The sequence below is a fragment of the Cryptomeria japonica genome, chromosome 2 (assembly GCF_030272615.1).
Source record: "Cryptomeria japonica chromosome 2, Sugi_1.0, whole genome shotgun sequence".
In the NCBI taxonomy this organism is placed as follows: Eukaryota; Viridiplantae; Streptophyta; class Pinopsida; order Cupressales; family Cupressaceae; genus Cryptomeria; species Cryptomeria japonica.
In genome coordinates this window covers 258,158,100-258,176,477 of record NC_081406.1, presented here as the reverse complement: position 1 = coordinate 258,176,477, position 18,378 = coordinate 258,158,100, and the positions used below count along the sequence as shown (strand labels likewise).

Below are 18,378 nucleotides of genomic sequence, written 5' to 3'. Positions count from 1 at the left end.
TGTCATGAATGTAATTTATGACAATTAGATAAGGCATATGAAATGATAAGTATGGTAAGCACATTGGATAAACATAGGTGTAAATAAATACAAATTACATTAGAATAGGCAAAGCATAATGGTGATGTGACCCTAAATATCAGAAAAAATCTATGCAAGTACATAGAACATTAATATTAAACAAATGCACATCATGATTAAAAATAAATCAATAGGTCATTGGTGGCAGATAAATATACGATATTAGATATAGTACACCCTTGTAACCAACCACGTGGGGAAGGTTATGGTATCACTAATATGACTCCAAGATGCATTAAGTGTAAAATTATGATGAGATAGGTTTAGTTAAATGGTATGGGTGCAAGAAAAATAATAATGATGGTTAACCACTCAGATAAGTTTAACTTGACCCTCAATTGCTAGATAATATGGTGATAAACAAAAAGAGTATAGGTGTACATGTAGGAGATATGTAAATGTTAAAGTGCTTCTAGAATATAGAAAAGATGACATGATAGTGCTTGGAAATAACATGGGTCGAATAGAGAAAATAATCAATGAATAATAAACCATAACAAAAATTGGTTAGTGGTATCCTTGTATACATGTAATGGTACCAAAAGAAAGTATGAAAGATGGATAGTGAGAGTGAAAGAGGGGTAGAGATAGGGCTAGAAAGTCGGAGAAATAGAGTGGGGAAGAGAAAGAGAGATTGGTAAAGAGATATAGATACAAACAAGATAAAGATATAGATAGAGCTAGGGATAGAGATGGGCAAAGATGAACAAAAGGAGAGAGAGAGAGAGAGAGAGAGAGAGAGAGAGAGAGAGAGAGAGAGAGAGAGAGAGAGAGAGATAAATAGTGAGAGAGACGGATAGATAGAAAGATAGAGAAAAAAATAGAGATAGAGATAGGAAGTGATATAGAGAGGGGGAGATTCAGTGGTAGATATAGATAGAGAGATAACTAGATAAAGATAGAGGGATAGATGAAAGAAGAAATATGGGGAGATAGATATAAAGAGAACAAATATTTATAGATATAGTGGTCTTAAAAGAGGGATGACCAGAGAAAGAGAGGGAGATAATGGATAAAATAGAGATAGAAAGAGAACAGAACTATAGCAGAGGAGGATAGTATTCAATTCCTCCAATCAATTAAAATTCATATTTTTTATTTTTTTTGTTAGGGGAAGAGCACCCATAGATAACATAGTTCCAATGGGTGTCACCTTATTGTCATGTTGACCCAGCCATCATAGTGAAAACACCATTAATAAATTTGTTTTGTACCAATAGCCAATCATTTTTTGTAATTAATTGGCCCATTTATGCACAACTATTGGAACATTTGTCCTATTTGTGCGCCACTATTGGGACATTTGTCAACAAGTACTAGTGATTTTGAGTTGACGGTTATTGGAACATCTTTAGTTAGGTATCAGGCGACACTTTGAAATGTGTGCTTTTTGACATTTGTGTGCATAACTGATTCCACAACGTGCATCGTTACTACCCAAAAGCCAGATCAATAACTATAAGCAGCTAAGTCGCATACAAAGACAACTAAAAATAAAAAATCACAATCTGATGTACCGTTTAAGATCTGTGGATGCACAAAGTTAAGTATGACGATGACTATTGGAGCTCTTCCCCTGGTTGGTGCATTTAAAATAACTTTCTCACCTTTGCATGGTTTAGCATTGTCAAGGAAAGCTATTTTGGCTAAACTAAGTAAGAAATAGTGTGACAGTGTTTATTATCCACACACAAATTGCTTGCTTTGTTGCATTTGCAGCAATGCTTTGAGTTTGTTTTAACTCCGTTTTTCAACTTTTAAAATTCACAGTCTACGGAAGTGAAAAACCATGAAAGACAAAATGTGGAAGCATAGACAAGGCAGTGACCTGTTTGACAGAATGCCTCAATCAAACACAGCCTCCTGGAACGCCACGTTTGCAGGATATGCATAAAATACAGTTTTCTGCTTGGTTGTGCAAAAATGGCCCGATCTTTCGAACATGATATGGACATCTATCAAAGATAAAGGGAGGGAAATTATTGCCAGATGTTAAAGTTGCAACTGCCCTGATAAAAATGTATGCAAAATATAGAGACATACACAACACACATGGACAGTTTGATGGAATGCCTCAAAGTATAAAGGATAGATATAGTTTATTATGTTAGTTTTTGGCTGTTTCCTATTGTATGTTGGTTCAAATGCCCTGTGGAGATAGTGTTTGAGGCAGAGCGCCAGGACTGGACTGGATGGTTGTGGATGTGAATATGGGCATTCTGCGTATAGAAGAATCCCACGACATTTCATCCCTTTTAATGACTATAGTTGGAATGAACCAATTTTGAAAATTTCTTAATTCATTGAAGTTTAAGTTATTTTATTACATCATGCTCATAGTTTGTTTGTAGGACAAGATACTGAGATTATTAAAAACTGCAACCTTTCTATAACTTGTACAATGTTTTTGCAGAAGCCAATGTTCTTTATCTGGAGTCACCGGCAGGAGTAGGGTTTTCATATTCACACAACTTCATTCTATGAATATGTCAATGACAGAAGAACAGGTGGGTTATGTATTCATGCAAATAATCAACATGGCTAGTAGTTAATTACAGGCCTCTAAAACAGTAATTAAGTCGGCTCTCATGTTATGTTCACAGCACTGGATAATCTTGTCTTTTTCATACACCGGTTTAAGAAGTTTCCAGCCTACAAAACAAGAGATCTCTACTTAACAGGCGAAAGCTATGCAGGTAATAATAATTAAAAGACAATGTATATAGAAAAATTCAAATTGAATTAAATTATAATGTTGTTTCCTGTTCATTAACCTCTGCAATTTTATTTTTTAAAGATGATAGTTGGCATAAGTTTTCACAGTTTATGTAGTCTTCAAATGATTGTTTCTAAAATCAGTTGTGCTTATTTTTTTATTGACATTATGGGTTGCACTCAGCAATATATCATCAAACGAAGAAAATGAAAAATTGAATTGGAGACTTAATTTTTAAAGCAGGGGTAGTGGAAGAAGTGACAAGAGGACTGAGGGACAACTATGTCAATGGTATCCTTAAGCTGAATACCAATGATATTCTTAAACTGCATAAGCACAAAATAAAAATAAGAAACTTGCAATATAAACAAAATTCAACAAAATAAATGATGTTACATTTCAAAATTTGCAGCAGACACACTTTCTGATTTGTGTGACATTTAAACTGGGCAGTATTTACCACTTTGAATTTTGTTCAAACATACATTTCAAAATTTGCAGCAGACACACTTTATGATTTGTGTGACATCTAAACTAGGCAGTATTTACAATTTTGAATTTTGTTTAAAACAGGGCAGTACATTGCTCTGCTAGCAAAATGTATGCTACAGCACAACAGAAAATATAAGATCTTCAATCTAAAAGGGGTTGCAGTATGTGAAGCCAAACCCATCACTTCACAATTTGATTTTATTTTTAGTGAAAGCTAATATTGTAATTTCATCATTGATTCACTGATTTTATGTACAGATAGGCAATCCATTGATGAAATTCGGAAACGACTTAAATGCAAGGGCACAATTCCTATGGTCTCAGAGGCTCATATGTGATCAGAGCTACAAGAAAATGGTTTATTCCTGCAATTACAAGTGGATTTGAAGGAATTTCTGTCAGTGAGTATATGACACAATAAACTCCTTTGTAGTTAAAAGTACGTTTTGCTTAGTTGCTTCTCATTTCCTCATTTGTCTCTGATCAATAATGGTGTTCTGGGCATATGGGTCATTAGATTTTATTTTATCAATACCATCCCTAACTTGGTTAAAAAATCCTATTAATTATGATATTTAACAATTATAAGATATATCAAATCATGCTAGACTCATATGTAACAATGTATCTACTTAAAAATTATATGGTCTTGAGAAAAACCATTATAGAGACTCTAAAGCAACTGGCCCAAGATACTTATATGATAACAGAAAAAAACTATTTATGTAAGCCTTTTGACCGAGTCATAATCTTGATGTAGTCATCTGCAAGAAAGGAGATAAAAAAAGATGAATGGGAGAAGAGGCTCAATGATGTAAAGATTAGAAAAGAAGACATGAATAAGCTCATAATGAATTTTCTTGTCACAGAAGGCTATGTTGAAGCAGCTGAGAAGTTTCAGCTTGAATTGGGCACAGATATATTTACAGATGACATAACGTGAGAAAGACTCTAGAAGCGGCATCCACATCTCTATGAAATTAAAAAATGCTGGTAATAATTTCCCAAATGAAAAGTCTTCTTCCGTAAAATATCTATATTTCAGCCATGTTCAAGAAATTCATTTGATAAGAATAAGTTTAAGTGCTTTGATTACTATTATTTAGAAATTTAGAATGCTTTAATTATTTAGAAATAGAATATAGGAAATGCATACAGAAGTGGTACAAATATCCAAACATATATATAATTTGTTGAGTGTTTATTATTTTTTTCTAAAATAACATTATAATTCATGAACTATTGATGAGATATGGGGGACATCAAAGAAATAGGTCTAAATTCAATGATAGTTCAAACAATTATCATCTTGGAAATGATCCTACCTAAAGTCTCATTGAAGATTATGAAGAGGTATAAAGAGATGAGTTCCCTTTGCAAAGACTTCTATTAAAATAGAAAAACCTCTATATTTCTAAATAACGAGAACATAAAACTTGGTAGTAGTAACACAAACCTTGATCATCTAATACAAATTTCCTTGAAAATTAATCTTTCTCAAGACCTCATGTAAAAACTCCTATGATACCCTATCATAATTCTTAGAGATGTTTAGCTTAAAGATCATATTTTAATATTTTGTTTTCTCTATAAAGTGAATCACTTGATGCATTGATACAATAGCATCTAAAACTTGGTAGCTTTGGACAAATCCTTTATGGTTAGGGAAAAGTTGGTCTCAATAGAAATGGTTATATATTGAAGACTAGTAGTTTATAAAATATCTTGTATTCTAAATGTTAGAGGCTAGTTAAATGATCAAGCGACAATTATCTGGAGAAATCACCTCTCTATTTGTTATCTAATGAGCATAATAAAAGTATTTTATAGTTACTTGAAAATTTTAAAATGTTAAAAAATCATGTGAAGTAACATTGACATCCTCACCAACAATGCCTAAGTAAAAATTGTGAAAATATATTTGAGGAAAGCCATCTAAGCTAGAAGATTTGAAGGCGCCAAAGGAGATAGTCGTGATCTTGACCTCTTCTTTTGCAATCTATTTAGTCCTTTATTTGACATCTATTGCAATAAGTACTAGAGGTATAAAATTTAGAAGATTCTCAAAGTTAGCATCTGAAGATTCTCAAAGTTAGCATCTAGAAGGGTGGTATTCCTACAAAAGTTTCTTAAAGAAGACAAGCCAATTTCACAAATTTCTCACCTAATAAAGTTTTTGACCCATCTTCAATAGAGATTGATAAATTCTATTATTTCTCTTATGCATAAGTGTGGATTGATGGAAAAAATTCATATTTCTATAATTTTTCTTAATAATTATATACTCTATATTTTTATTTCTAGAAGAACTTTTCCTTATTTAAAACATTATACTAATCCTTACAAAGATCACTCACTTTAAATACAATAATTTTCACTTGATTAGGCCAAAGCCATAAGATTCCACACAAGTATCATTTTTGAGATGTCTTCTTTTCACCTAAAAAATGTGTCTAGAAGAAGTTTGATTCTAAATTTTAAGATTAGTTTTCATATTATTTAATATTTGAGTTACTTATATTAACATGGTTGTCATAATAGTGAAAATATCCCATCATTATCTTGTATAGTCACTAAAATCTAGGAAATGTTCCTTTCATCCTCCCAACACCACAACTAAGGAATAAGGGTTGTGGTCTAAACAAAATCTTGGTAGAGAGGTAAGGGAGATATCAACTTTAATATTCTATAAACCTAAAATGGGAAATATGCAGGCCTTACTTGAAAACTATTTTTCCCTATTCTTAAATTGGTCCAAGTGAATTGTAGACCTTTAAGACCCACATCCATGAGTTCAATATTAAGAATATATTTCATAAATTAAATCGTACGTACTATTTGAGTAATCTTGAACACTTTATCAATTCACCAACTAGCATTAAGGAGTTCTCAATGTTATTTGTAGACCTTTAAGACCCACATCCATGAGTTCAATATTAAGAATATATTTCATAAATTAATTCGTACGTACTATTTGAGTAATCTTGAACACTTTATCAGTTCACCAACTAGCATTAAGGAGTTCTCAATGTTATTTGAATAGAAGAGTAAAGCTCTATCCATGATAAATTTTTTATCAAGTTTTGTATTCAATGAATACACATTAAAGATAATCCACTAGATATTTGAGAAGGAACAAAAAAAACTCAACCTCCAATCTATACCTAAAGGAACTTCAAAACATCCCCTACATGTGCACTTAGTGGGGCTAATGCAATACTCATTACTAGGCCATATATGAGATGCTATTTCCTTAACAACAAATTAAATAATCTTAACTCCGTAAATGGTCAAAATGTTGATTATATTGTCAAAAATACAACTTTTAAGATAATTATATTTGTGGGGACTATTTAGTCACCTTACATTTATAGATACAATCTTTATTTATAATTATTTTTGTCTATGCCAAAATGTCCACTTAGGTACTTTATGTCTCTATAGATACTTCTTAATCTAGTCATTTTTATCTATAATCCCTTCCAAAAGATCTTCCTTTATTTTCCATACCAATATCAATAATTTCATTTCCAATCCCTATATTGTATGTATTTCATTTCCTAGATCTAGGGTGTTTCCCTCTTCTTGGTTATAAGAACATGAAAATAGTTTTATCCATATTAGAAGATGTGCCATCATACCTTTTTTGGGAGTAACATTTGACTTTCTCTCTAGGGATAACACATATAACCTTATTAATATCAACGTTATACAAAATAATAGTAACTAAATATAGATGAACAACACAAATAGCCATAGAGAAATAAATAATATTAAAATGTTGATTAACAACATCCACATTTAAGTTGATAGGAAATTTAGAATCTCCATTGGTGCTTGTATCCATGTCAAAGGCATTTTATAGTTAAATTAAAGCCTCTATCATCTTTATGGGAGAAGAAATAAATATTTATCACCTTCCTTTATATAATTATTGCACCACACTGAGAAAAATTACCATATTGTAGAAAAACTATCCCCAGTAGTAGTATCCTTAACTTCAAACTTAATCTCTTTATAAGGAAAAAATATTATCTATTTTCACAAAGAAGATAGAGAGTTATATTTTGGGAGTCTTAATTTTTTGCCTTTTTCGTGTGCTTTTTGCCTCTTTAATGGGTTTGGTAGGCAGGGTTTTAGCACAGTTTAAGCCTCTGATTGTGTTTTTAACTAAAACCCTTGGCTTTGCTATATTCTTTAGTTAATCACTTGTGGCAGGTTCGTTGGTTTTAAGTTATCGTGGGAATGGTTTCAGGTTGTGTGATTACCGACCTCTTGTGTTAATCCTAGCTGATTGGGCCAGTCGGTTTAATTAAAAATCCCAAGGTTTATTTTTGCATGTAGGCACCAAAGATTCCTAAGTTTCTAAGTCATAGTGCATGTGCTAGCCATGGCCCCCTCTACCCTGTATAAGTCTCCATGTGCAAAATAATTTTACTTAAGTGAAGATCCTTGCATCTAGCTGTGCAGGATGACAAGATCAACCTTTGAGTGTTGAGGATTCTTACCTCGCGATGATCACATGTCGTGGTTTCAAGTCGTGCGGGATAGCGGGTGTTATCACTAAAAGGAAAGTTTACCCTGCACATCTTTCGCATTCAAAAGATTGCTCATGCGGGCTAAGAAATTGCTCAGCAAGAATTGAGACACTTACTCCAAGTGGCGGTGTATGAATCTATACTTGTGAGGGAGGCAAAAAGTCAGAGGCACCCTGCAGGATAGCGAGAACTAAGTAATTGCATCGAGAAATTTACCCCACAAGAGTCACAAGCAGCATTTTTTAGCGTTGTGAGATAATAAGACGGGAGGAAATAAGAAGTCCCCGCCATCCCACATGATCAGAGAAGAATTATTATGTCCATATGATTATATTATGTAGGCTAGCGAGAACAGTGACAACTAAAAGAGATTCTACTCTACAGGGTTCAAAGGAAAAGGAGAGAAGCAGTGCAGGGAGAAAAGGGCTAAGGAGTTTAGTAATCCCCACCATCTCGCGTCTAGAAATGAATGGGTAATACAAAGGAAAGAAAAGCCAGAGTATGCAAAGCTAATGAAACCTCTGTGGGATAGTAGGAACATGTGAATGACAAGCAAGTGTTTATCTTGTAGGGGTAACATAAGCATGGGAAGGGCGACACAGGATAAAAGGAAGGAGGGGAGATAATAGTCCCTGCTATCCCACGATGATAGGAGTAAAAAAAAAAACCAAAAGATCGCTCCCTCCAGTAAGAAAAGATGATACCTTGCGGGGCAACAAGATGTATTGAGACACATAAAGAGACTTTCCCCCCATGAAAATAAATGAATCCTGGAAGGTAATGCGGGGCAATGAAAGATGAGAAGAGAAAGTCTCCATGCTATTGCGTGGGAGCAAAATCTAAAGGGTGATGAAGCTTTTGAAACCAAAAGTAATCAAAGGTGGCTTATTAGCCACCATGTTAGCATGTTCAAAGGTCATCAAAGGGCGATCTTAACCATTCATATTTTCATCAACGACCGAATTTGAATTTCTATGCCACCAACCAGATACGCCATGCATGTAGGAATTAATGGTGACCAACCTGTGCACCATAAAAGCAAAATTTGAGGGCATTCTCGAGCACCATACATTCGAAGAGCAACCAAAGTGATTGAAGAGCAAGCTAAGAGCAAACTACTGCATCCAGAATGATTGAATTATGCCTTGGAAAGACAGTAAGTCATTTCTAAGCCATTTATTTATGTTCTGTAAGGAATTTTTAGCTGTTGGGTAGAGTTTTAAAAGAAAAGGTTGTGTTTATTGCCCTGGTTGTGGGAGGGTTTTGTTTATTTGGATTGTGTCTTATTTCGAGTTATTTAAAAGCAATACAATGACATCATTTGCTGAGAATACTCCCTCCTTGTCTGTTGCAAAGGCCTTCGAAACGGGAACAAGTTCCTTCATGCCTAAGACTACCCATGCCATCCTGTTAACCATAGTCCATACCATGTTAGAAATTGAAAATGCACCTATTGTCGAGTCCACCCCCATAACCACTCCTCATGCATTCCCAAAGGCTGAAGCAAGTTCTCTAGCCAAGAAAAATCCTCCTTGGCCCAAAAGAAAGAGAGCATCTAAAAAAGTAATTGTCATTTCGATAGATGATGAATCATCTGATGACCCTAGCCCTCCCCTAAAGGATAGGAAGCCAACTCAAAAGAGAAAGGAGGTAAGTGCTAAATCCATCACCCAAAAAGCATCCATAGAAGCTTCCCCTATAGAGGATCCACAAGTTTAGGGGTCAAACCCACAAGAGGAGTCCTCAAAACCCAAAAAGAAAAAGAATCATATCAAGAGAACTACCCCTAGGGCTGCTAAGAAGACTAAATAGACTTCTGCAGAAGACGAGCAAGATGCTACTCAACTTGAGTAGCCCACATAGGCTTCAACTCCACTTGCCCCATCAAAAATAACAAAGGAAGTTGCCAAGGAAGTGGAGGAGCAATTACAAGAGATGGATCAGAGGAAAAAGAGGGAAGTGAAGAGTCTCCATTAGGATCTCCTTGAACTGTTTCAAGGTTCAACCATGTAGGAGAATCTCAAGACTACATTCAATGACCGTGAGTAAGGATGCATAGATAGGTATACTAACGACCATGGATGGGACACATTTTATTACTTCTATGGAAACAGAGATAAACCAGTCCCAGTGTCAAACCCATGGAGACTCAATTTGGGAAAATTGGTGGCTCCAAACATATTTGTGGAACTAGTGTTGATTAGAGAGATCGGTAAAAGGACCCTTAGAGCATGACTGTTAAAACAACTAGCGATCATGTTTTGGTGGATATAACTAAAGAGGCCATAGCTAAATTTTTTGATTTGGATAGGAGTTCCCTCAAAGGCATTAATAAAGACAGTCTAACAAGAGAATATATTGGAGTTGAGGAAAAATCAACTCTACAACTCCCAAAGATCACCTGCATGCAAACCTGTCACAGAAAGAGAGAAGCAAAAAAGTTATGGAGGCTAGAATTCAGAGATCCAGAAAAGAGGAGTCATATTGATTGTGCAACAAGAATGCAATTCAATAATTATAGTTTTTAATGAAAAAAAAAAGAGAGAATCTTTATAAAATGATACTCAAAACCCTAAAGGTGAAAACCCTAAAGAATTATAAGATTCCTAAGTTTAGCTTAAGCGTAGAGTATAATAGACTAATAATTAAATAAATAATTATTAGCTAATAAAAGATTACTCTAACACCCCCCCTTAAGATGAACTTAGGGAGTAGCTAAAAAACAACCAAGGACTAAAAAAGCATGTAAAAAATGCAAGAAAGCAACAATGGGTCCTGACAATTAGGCCTGATGAGGTACCCAAGTACAATAAAATCTCTGTAAAGTGGAGAAAAAGGAGAAAACCCAGTGGGAACAAAACTCTTCTCTAAGAAGAGAAGAAAGCTCAAGTGAAGGACTAAGAAGCCTCCAAACAAGAGTGTTCCAGAAGATAGGAATAAAAAAAGAGCAAGCAGAACACCACTGAAGCATGAAATAGCTGGAAACACTATTGAATAGTAATTGTTGATCTAAAGAACCTCCTCTGAAATAGAACATGACCAGGTAGAGAAGACTATAATCTGCATGAGTGCCCTCAAATGACACTACTCGAATCAGATGACAAACAAAGACAAACAACTAAACTCAAAGATACAGATGGCATGAAACACCAAAGCCTGAAGAGCTGATCAATCAAACCATGGAAGCATTAGAACAATAGGAAAAGCCTCCCCATAATGTTGAAAAGGGAGAGAGACAGGTACACTGAAAAGAACGACCAGCAAGAACTGCATGACGAAGAACCAAGAACATAGAAGGTGTAGAGAAAGTACATAGTGTCATGGAAGGAACACTCACTTGACACACATCATGAGGCTAATGTTGTGGATGGAACACTCAGGTGACAAAGGTATATGGAAAACAAAGGCAAACATCAACCCCCCCATGACACTTTATAAGTAGTGCATGTATAATAAGGCACAAGATGTGCAAGATCCCAAGTATACAATGCATGATGATACTTTATCTCATTGTGTTTGCATAAATAAAATGCTACAATGATCAGAAAAGACAAAAGACTAGAGATATAGAAAGAACAACCAAAGACAAGACATCCTACTCAAAAAAAGAGATCCCAGGACCTAAAACATCCAAGATATTCACTAGAGTGCTAAAAAGCAAAAAAATGAATAAAATATACTTGGAGCAGAATCTGGAAAGAAAATTCATATGAATGGAAAGAAAATAGAACAAGTTTTCCAACAATATAAAGTTTTCAAAAAATGGAAGTTGGATGCTCAAGTTATGTCTCCCGGAGTACAAAAAAGAACCTCTCGCTTTGACAGAAAAAAACACTATCAAAAAAGCAAAATAAAAAGTTCAAACCTCGAGATCTGGATAGAGCTCGGAAAGAGCTTTCTGACGATATAAGATTTTATAAAAAGTGCCTCCGTATGACCAAAAGAAAAAATACCCCTCTTTTAGGGCATAAATTTTTTATTTTCACCCATCTTTTGAGCTTTCTAACCATATAATTTTTTAAAAATTTGAACAACAATAACATATTATTCTTGAATTTCTTTTACCTGTGTCTTTGTAGTTCTTAGAGACATATGTGTACAATTTTTTAAATAACTTTTGATAAACTTATCATAATTTAAAAAACTTTATATATTATTGTATTGCACTTGATTATTTACAATTTAAAAAAAAAATTGCATTTTCGATTGTTTTGGTGCAAGTTATGCTTCACACATGAACAGGTACCTGATTTTCAAGATGTGCTCAATTTGAAAAATCATAAAAAAAAAATACTCAACAAAAATTTACAAAAAAATACACAACTTGTAGTGCTCACTCTTGACTATATTTCTACCAAAGGATTTGTCAATATAGTAAATCTAACTATGACTTTTTTATGCGCACGTCAGACAATATGTTATGTTTTTAAAAAAAAATCAGGATCTGTTTTTTGTGCGTGAAGGATTTGACCCCCTTAATCTTATCCAATTTTGAAAAAAATAGAACTTTGGAAACTAGATTTAGAGTGCTACAATCCTTGTTCTTTGAGTATCTTCATATCTTGAGTGGATGACTCTTAACTTTCTCCTCCAAGATCAGGTTTACTTGATTTCAGAAAAAAAAAATTGTCCACTTATAACCCCCTTTTTGCACACCATCTTGGTGCACTTACCTATTGATCTGAGCAATGTATCTTTGTGTAAATCACTTTTTTTTGGCTGACATATTATCTCGGTGTATGTTCTTACTGGTATATATACAAATATAGAATATATGGGGATATATGAGTATGCATGAGGTGTTTGTGTGTGCATGGTGAATGGTAGAGTAAGAAGTGTGCGAGTAATAGAGTTGTGGACAGAGATAAATGATGTAATAATCCTTTATCGGATTTTCTCTTGGCAGTTATATTGGTAGACAGAGGAAAGTGTTACAGTAATCCTTAACTAGATCTATATCAAGCAGTTGTGATTAGTAGGTTGGAGAAAGTGGTGCAGAGATCCCTCACCGGATTTATTGTGAGTTGTTTTCTTATTTGAGCTTATATTAGAACTGACCTCATGCATTTGGAGATGCAATTTTCTTCATTTCACTTATTTCTATTGTAATAGAGCATTCTGATAGTGAGTTGCTTTGTATTCTAGCAGTTAGCCATTTTGTATCTTGGTAGTGAGCCATCTAGGACTGAGCCACTCCTTTTTATAAATACCATATAACTAATTATATTATCTTGAGAGTTAACCCTCTTTGAGGTTTTTCCCATTTGAGTTTTCCATGAATAAAAACTCAATGTTCATGTTGTGGCTATTTTATTTGCTTATTCTGCATTTGTTAATTCATGTTGATGAGATTAATTGGTAAGGTTAAATTATCAGTAAAAGTTTTATTAGTGTGGGAATACTGATTCACCCTCCCTCTCAATATTCTTGTCTATTCAACCATTTTAACAAAGATATATAGAAAGATAAACAAAGAGATTGAGAGAGAAGTGTGAGAGAGAAGGAGAGAAATAGAGAGAGATAGATATATTGTACAAGAGAGATGGAGAGAATAAAAGATATGTAGAGGGGTGGAAATAATGATATATAGATAGAGAGGGGGAGGGATACAAGTAGAAATAAAGATATAGGGGAAAATAGTGACAGAGGAAAAAGGTGATAAAGACAAGTAATGAGAGAGGTTTAGAGAGATAAAGAGGGGGAAATATAAAGAGATAAAGATAAAGATGGGGAGGAAGAAATATGTAGTGTGTGTATGTGTCATAGACAGAAGTAGATATATACAAAAAATAGAGAGTGGTGGGGAGAGGAGTAGTGAGGAAGAGAGAGAGAGAGAGAGAGAGAGAGAGAGATGTAGTGTGTGTAAGTGTCATAGAGAGAAGTAGATATATACAAAAAATAGAGAGTGGTGGGGAGAGGAGTAGTGAGAGAGAGAGAGAGAGAGAGAGAGAGAGAGAGAGAGAGAGAGAGAGAGAGAGAGAGAGAGAGAGATTTATATAAAAAGATAGAGAGGGGAAGAGAGGGTGTAGATAGGATATAGAAGGAGCGATAGGGAGAGATAAAGAGATATATATAGTGAGAAGGATAGAGAGGAAAGCGATATAGAGATAAGTATATATAGATAGGGAGGAGAGATAGAGATGGAGATAATAATCAAATGAAATGTTACCTGAACCATAAGTCACTAAGGACACATGTTATCCTTAAATTATTGACACAAAAATGTAATCAAAAGTTAGTTTATCTCTTTCTCTCTTTCTCTCTCTCTCTCTTACTTTCTCACTTTAAACTTTTAATCTAGGTTTTGAGTTGAAATTTATTTATTTTATAAATTAAAATAAAAATTCAAATATATTATTCTAAAATATTAAAATTTTGGTAAAGAAAAAATTATTAATTCAATTAATTCTCATATATTTTAATAGTTATTTTTAATTCCATAAGAAGACATAAATAATTAAAATAAAATTTAACTTAATTAATATAATTTAATCCTTAAAAGAAAAAGAAGGATCAAAGTAAATTAAAGAAAAAGATAGAATATCTATAAAAGAAGATAACATAAAATATATCCTTATCAAATGATAAAATAAAGATGTTGAATTCAAAATATAATTATTCAACAACAATTATTATTTTAATAAGATAAATAATTATAGTTTAACTACTTTAAATATACGTAGGTGTACTTCCCGCTCACAAGGTAGCAACACATAGAGTTAACACAGTGGGGGACTCGAACTCAAGACCATGGGGAGCATACCCACGCCTTAAGTTACGTCATATAGAGAATGCCTTAGGCATAATACTAATAATATGAAATGTTATTCAATATATTATACTAATTAGTTAATTCTTTTTATGAAATGTGCATCATAAATGGACATTCACTTTGTAAAAATTTAATATTTTTCATAAATTAGAAAAAAAGTAACAATATTTTTTCACTAAAAAATATCATTTATTGATGTTATGCAAAGAGGCCAAGCGACATATCTCTTCTAGGGTTTGAAATATAATTTTTAATTATTCTTTTAGTATTCTTTATTCTATTCAAATGTATTACAAGTGAGAGAATATTTATTTAATTGTTAATACACACTTTTGGCATTAATTGTCACTAGTTTGTAAATTTGTATTAATTGTTAGTGTAGTTTTAAATGAAACTATACTAATTTAAAAATATGTTAGAGTTGTTGAAATAGAAAGATCATGATGAGAGGAAGTATCTACATTGGACTTGAAGAAGATCAAGCAAGATCACCAAAAGGGTAGATATGGATGATAATGCTAAAATTAGTTACTAATATATAGTTTTAGAAACTATTGGTGATTTATGATATTTTTTTTATGATTTTTGTTTTGAGTTGACTAAAAAAGAAAAAAAATGGAAAAGTAAACATGTATTGGTATAATTCATTAAAGGATTAATACAAACTTTTCATTTATTAATGTGTAAATTTTTGTGACAAAAATTTGTCTTGTATTTCAATTTGCATCTATATCTTTTTCTATGTATGATTTATCACTCTAAAATTATATCGATTTATAATTATTTTATTAATATTATTTATGAACTATTTTTATTTATCAAAGAATTATTCAATTTATTTAAGACTTATTTTATAGTCTTTTAAAAAAAATAAAAAATTTAACACCACCATATCATGATTCTTATACCATTGTAGATCATTTTTAACTAATAATATAAAATAAACATATTAATAAACAACTTTCTTAATTAAACTAACGTGAATACCCCCCCCAAAAATGCATACAAGTAGCAAAAATCCAATGTGAACCAAATCATTCACAGAAATTCTTTGCAAAAGTCGTTCAACATGACTCGTCTCACTGTCACTAAGTTCCGGTTTGGTTGGTCCTGGATGAGGCCCGATATGGATCTTCATCTAACCAAGAGAGAGAAGAGTTTAGGTCTCCTCTGCTGTCTTTTGTTTTTCTTTGTACTGCTCTCCAATAACCCTCTTTTCGAACCGCTCATCTCCAATGTCTTCACATTTCAAGGAAAGCTGAACAATCACAATACAGTAAGTCCAAATTTCATTCTTTGAAACAGGGGCAATATTCTTAAGAATGAATTACAGTGATTTTCTTATTAATCTTGTTGAATTCCATTGAACAGGACGAGCTGACATTAGCTCTGAGCAGGGCTTCCATGCCCAACAGGACTGTGATAATAACCACAGTGAACGCAGCGTGGATGGAGCCTGGCGGCATGTTTGACTTGTTTATGAAGAGCTTTGAAATCGGAAAAGGAACAACACCATTTCTAAAGAATCTGCTGGTTGTTGCCCATGATGAAAAGGCATTCAATGCCTGCATACAAATCCATCCTCACTGTTATCGATTAAAGACTCCAGGAGTTGATTTCTCAGGGGAGAGCGCTTACATGAGAGGGAATTACGTGAAGATGACCATGTCTAAGGTCATCTTGCTCACCAATGTGCTACGCAGAGGCTACCATTTTGTTTTCTCTGTGAGTTCTTTTTCTTTTTTCTTTTTATCTCCATATATATTGATGTATTTGGGTTTTGGCATTTTGGATTTTGTAATTAACTTCATGATGCTCTGTTTTTGTACAGGATTCAGATATACTGTGGTTTAGAAACCCATTTCAGAGATTTTCAACAGATGCAGATTTCGAAATGCCAACCGATAAATATCTTGGTGATCCGCATGAAATAAGAACTTGGGTAAATACAGGATTCATGTTTATCCGTTCAAACAATAGGACTGTTGAGATGATGGAAATGTGGAACAATGCCTCAGAGAGTAGGCCTTACTTCAATGACCAAGATGTCTGGAATGACATAAAGTTGTCTGAGAGCACGCGTGTTGGACACAAAGTATTTTAGTGGGTTTTGTGAATCGGGCAGAGATCTAAGTGTAGTGTGCACCATGCATTCAACCTGTTGTATAGGTTTGAAGGCCAAGGTTCATGATCTCACAGAAGCTCTTGAAGATTGGACATCCTTTCAGTCCAGTGGATTGAATAGCACAAATGTGCATTGGAGAGCTAGGGAGAAATGTAGAGATTCTTTAAATCAACACGTGCCATAAAATGATACTGTCCAACAGAAATTCAGAGATTTTTTTTTTGAGTGATTCATATCTCGTGTACAATATTTAATGAAAGGCCAGAGACATGAAAATTTATAGGTTAAATTCTAAATTTGTTTATAATGATCATTAAGATATAACTTATTAAATGCTCAAAGCTCCAATTTTAACTTTGTCTAAAAATCTTGTCCTGCAAAACCATGGGATGGTCATGGAGTAAGAAACCATGGGATAGTCATGGAGTAAAACTTGGAAACGATCATTTTCATGGTTGATTTGGAATTTCTTAGGTTGATGCAAATTCATATCCGTTATTTCTATAGGTTTCAAGCTCTCTTACAAGATCACGAGTTAGGTACTAGGTTTGCATCTCCATGTTCTCTTTCTTGTTTAATATAGTTTATCTTTAAGCTTTTAGTGAAAGTATGATGCTGAAATAATATTAAATTGAATGACTCGTATAAATATATTAGGTTAGCAAGAAAGATTTAAAATATAAATTATGGGATGGAACTAAACAATTTACAAATTAGAATAAAATATTTGGATGTGTTTGGAAGTGAACTAAAATGGTAGAATGAGCTTGGAATAAAGTAGAGGCCCACAAGTTTAAATCCAGAAACAATTAAAAGTGGGCTCAAATATGCTTCTTTGTCAAATGATGTTATATTTTTATTATCATGTCACCATCATACCAAAAAATTGTCATCATCAATAATATTAATGAATTTAGAAATCTATGGTTAATAATATGATACTTGAATAAAAAAGGGTCTCTAACTATGAGTAATAAAGTGAATATTAAAAAGTTACTTTCATTTTCACTAGTAATTTGGTAAATTTTTAGAGTATTGGATAATATTGCAATCCAATCAGTATGATTCACAAATAAGGAAACTTTATGTTCTAAGTAGATATAATACATGCACATATGGAATGTGATGATCTAGAGGTAATATTTCATCTTTCAATCCATTTAAAAAAAAAATTATGGTTGTTTTAGCTTTTAAGATTTTTATTTTTTTCATAGAATTAGCATATGTTTATTTCGCACTATGTGTAGGTTTGAACCCCTTCAGGTATTTATCAAACTTTCACTTGTAAGATAAATCTATATAAATGAAATATATGGTTGTGGGTTTGATCTATGAGAATAAATTGACTGAAAAATGATCAAAACAAAAATAATAAGTTTTTAGAATTTAATTTAAAGTGTTTCATATTATATTTATTCTCAAGGGTTTTAAGATATGAAAATCTCCTTCAAACAAGTATTCATTGTTTTGCATTTTCAAAGTAAGATTTTATGAGAGAATTTGGGGGCTCGCTTTGCAACTCCAACTAGACCTAGGGTTTGGACTCTGGGTTGCAGGGCCATAGGCACTGACATGGGGGAATACGCTGGTTCTCCTCCACGTAGGTAAGTGAATACCTCGGTTTATGTGCAGGTTATACTCCCAGCGTCCTTTT

General features: G+C 33.2%; 1 protein-coding gene across 1 annotated transcript; it reads left to right on the top strand.

Annotated features, from left to right (window-relative positions):
- Window positions 1–9,138: 9,138 nt before the first annotated feature.
- On the top strand, window positions 9,139–16,703 carry LOC131066118 (uncharacterized protein At4g15970-like). The gene is made up of 3 exons (XM_059214168.1): window positions 9,139–9,477; window positions 15,971–16,324; window positions 16,431–16,703. The coding sequence occupies exons 1-3, from the start codon at window positions 9,139–9,141 to the stop codon at window positions 16,701–16,703; spliced, it is 966 nt and encodes a 321-aa protein (XP_059070151.1).
- The last annotated feature ends 1,675 nt before the right edge of the window (window positions 16,704–18,378 follow it).

Coding starts and splice junctions, on each gene's coding strand:
- LOC131066118 (XM_059214168.1), top strand. CDS start 9,139: ATGACATCATTTGCTGAGAATACTCCCTCCTTGTCTGTTGCAAAGGCC. Junction 9,478..15,970: donor CAACTCAAAAGAGAAAGGAG/GTAAGTGCTAAA, acceptor TCCATTGAACAG/GACGAGCTGACATTAGCTCT. Junction 16,325..16,430: donor GCTACCATTTTGTTTTCTCT/GTGAGTTCTTTT, acceptor GTTTTTGTACAG/GATTCAGATATACTGTGGTT.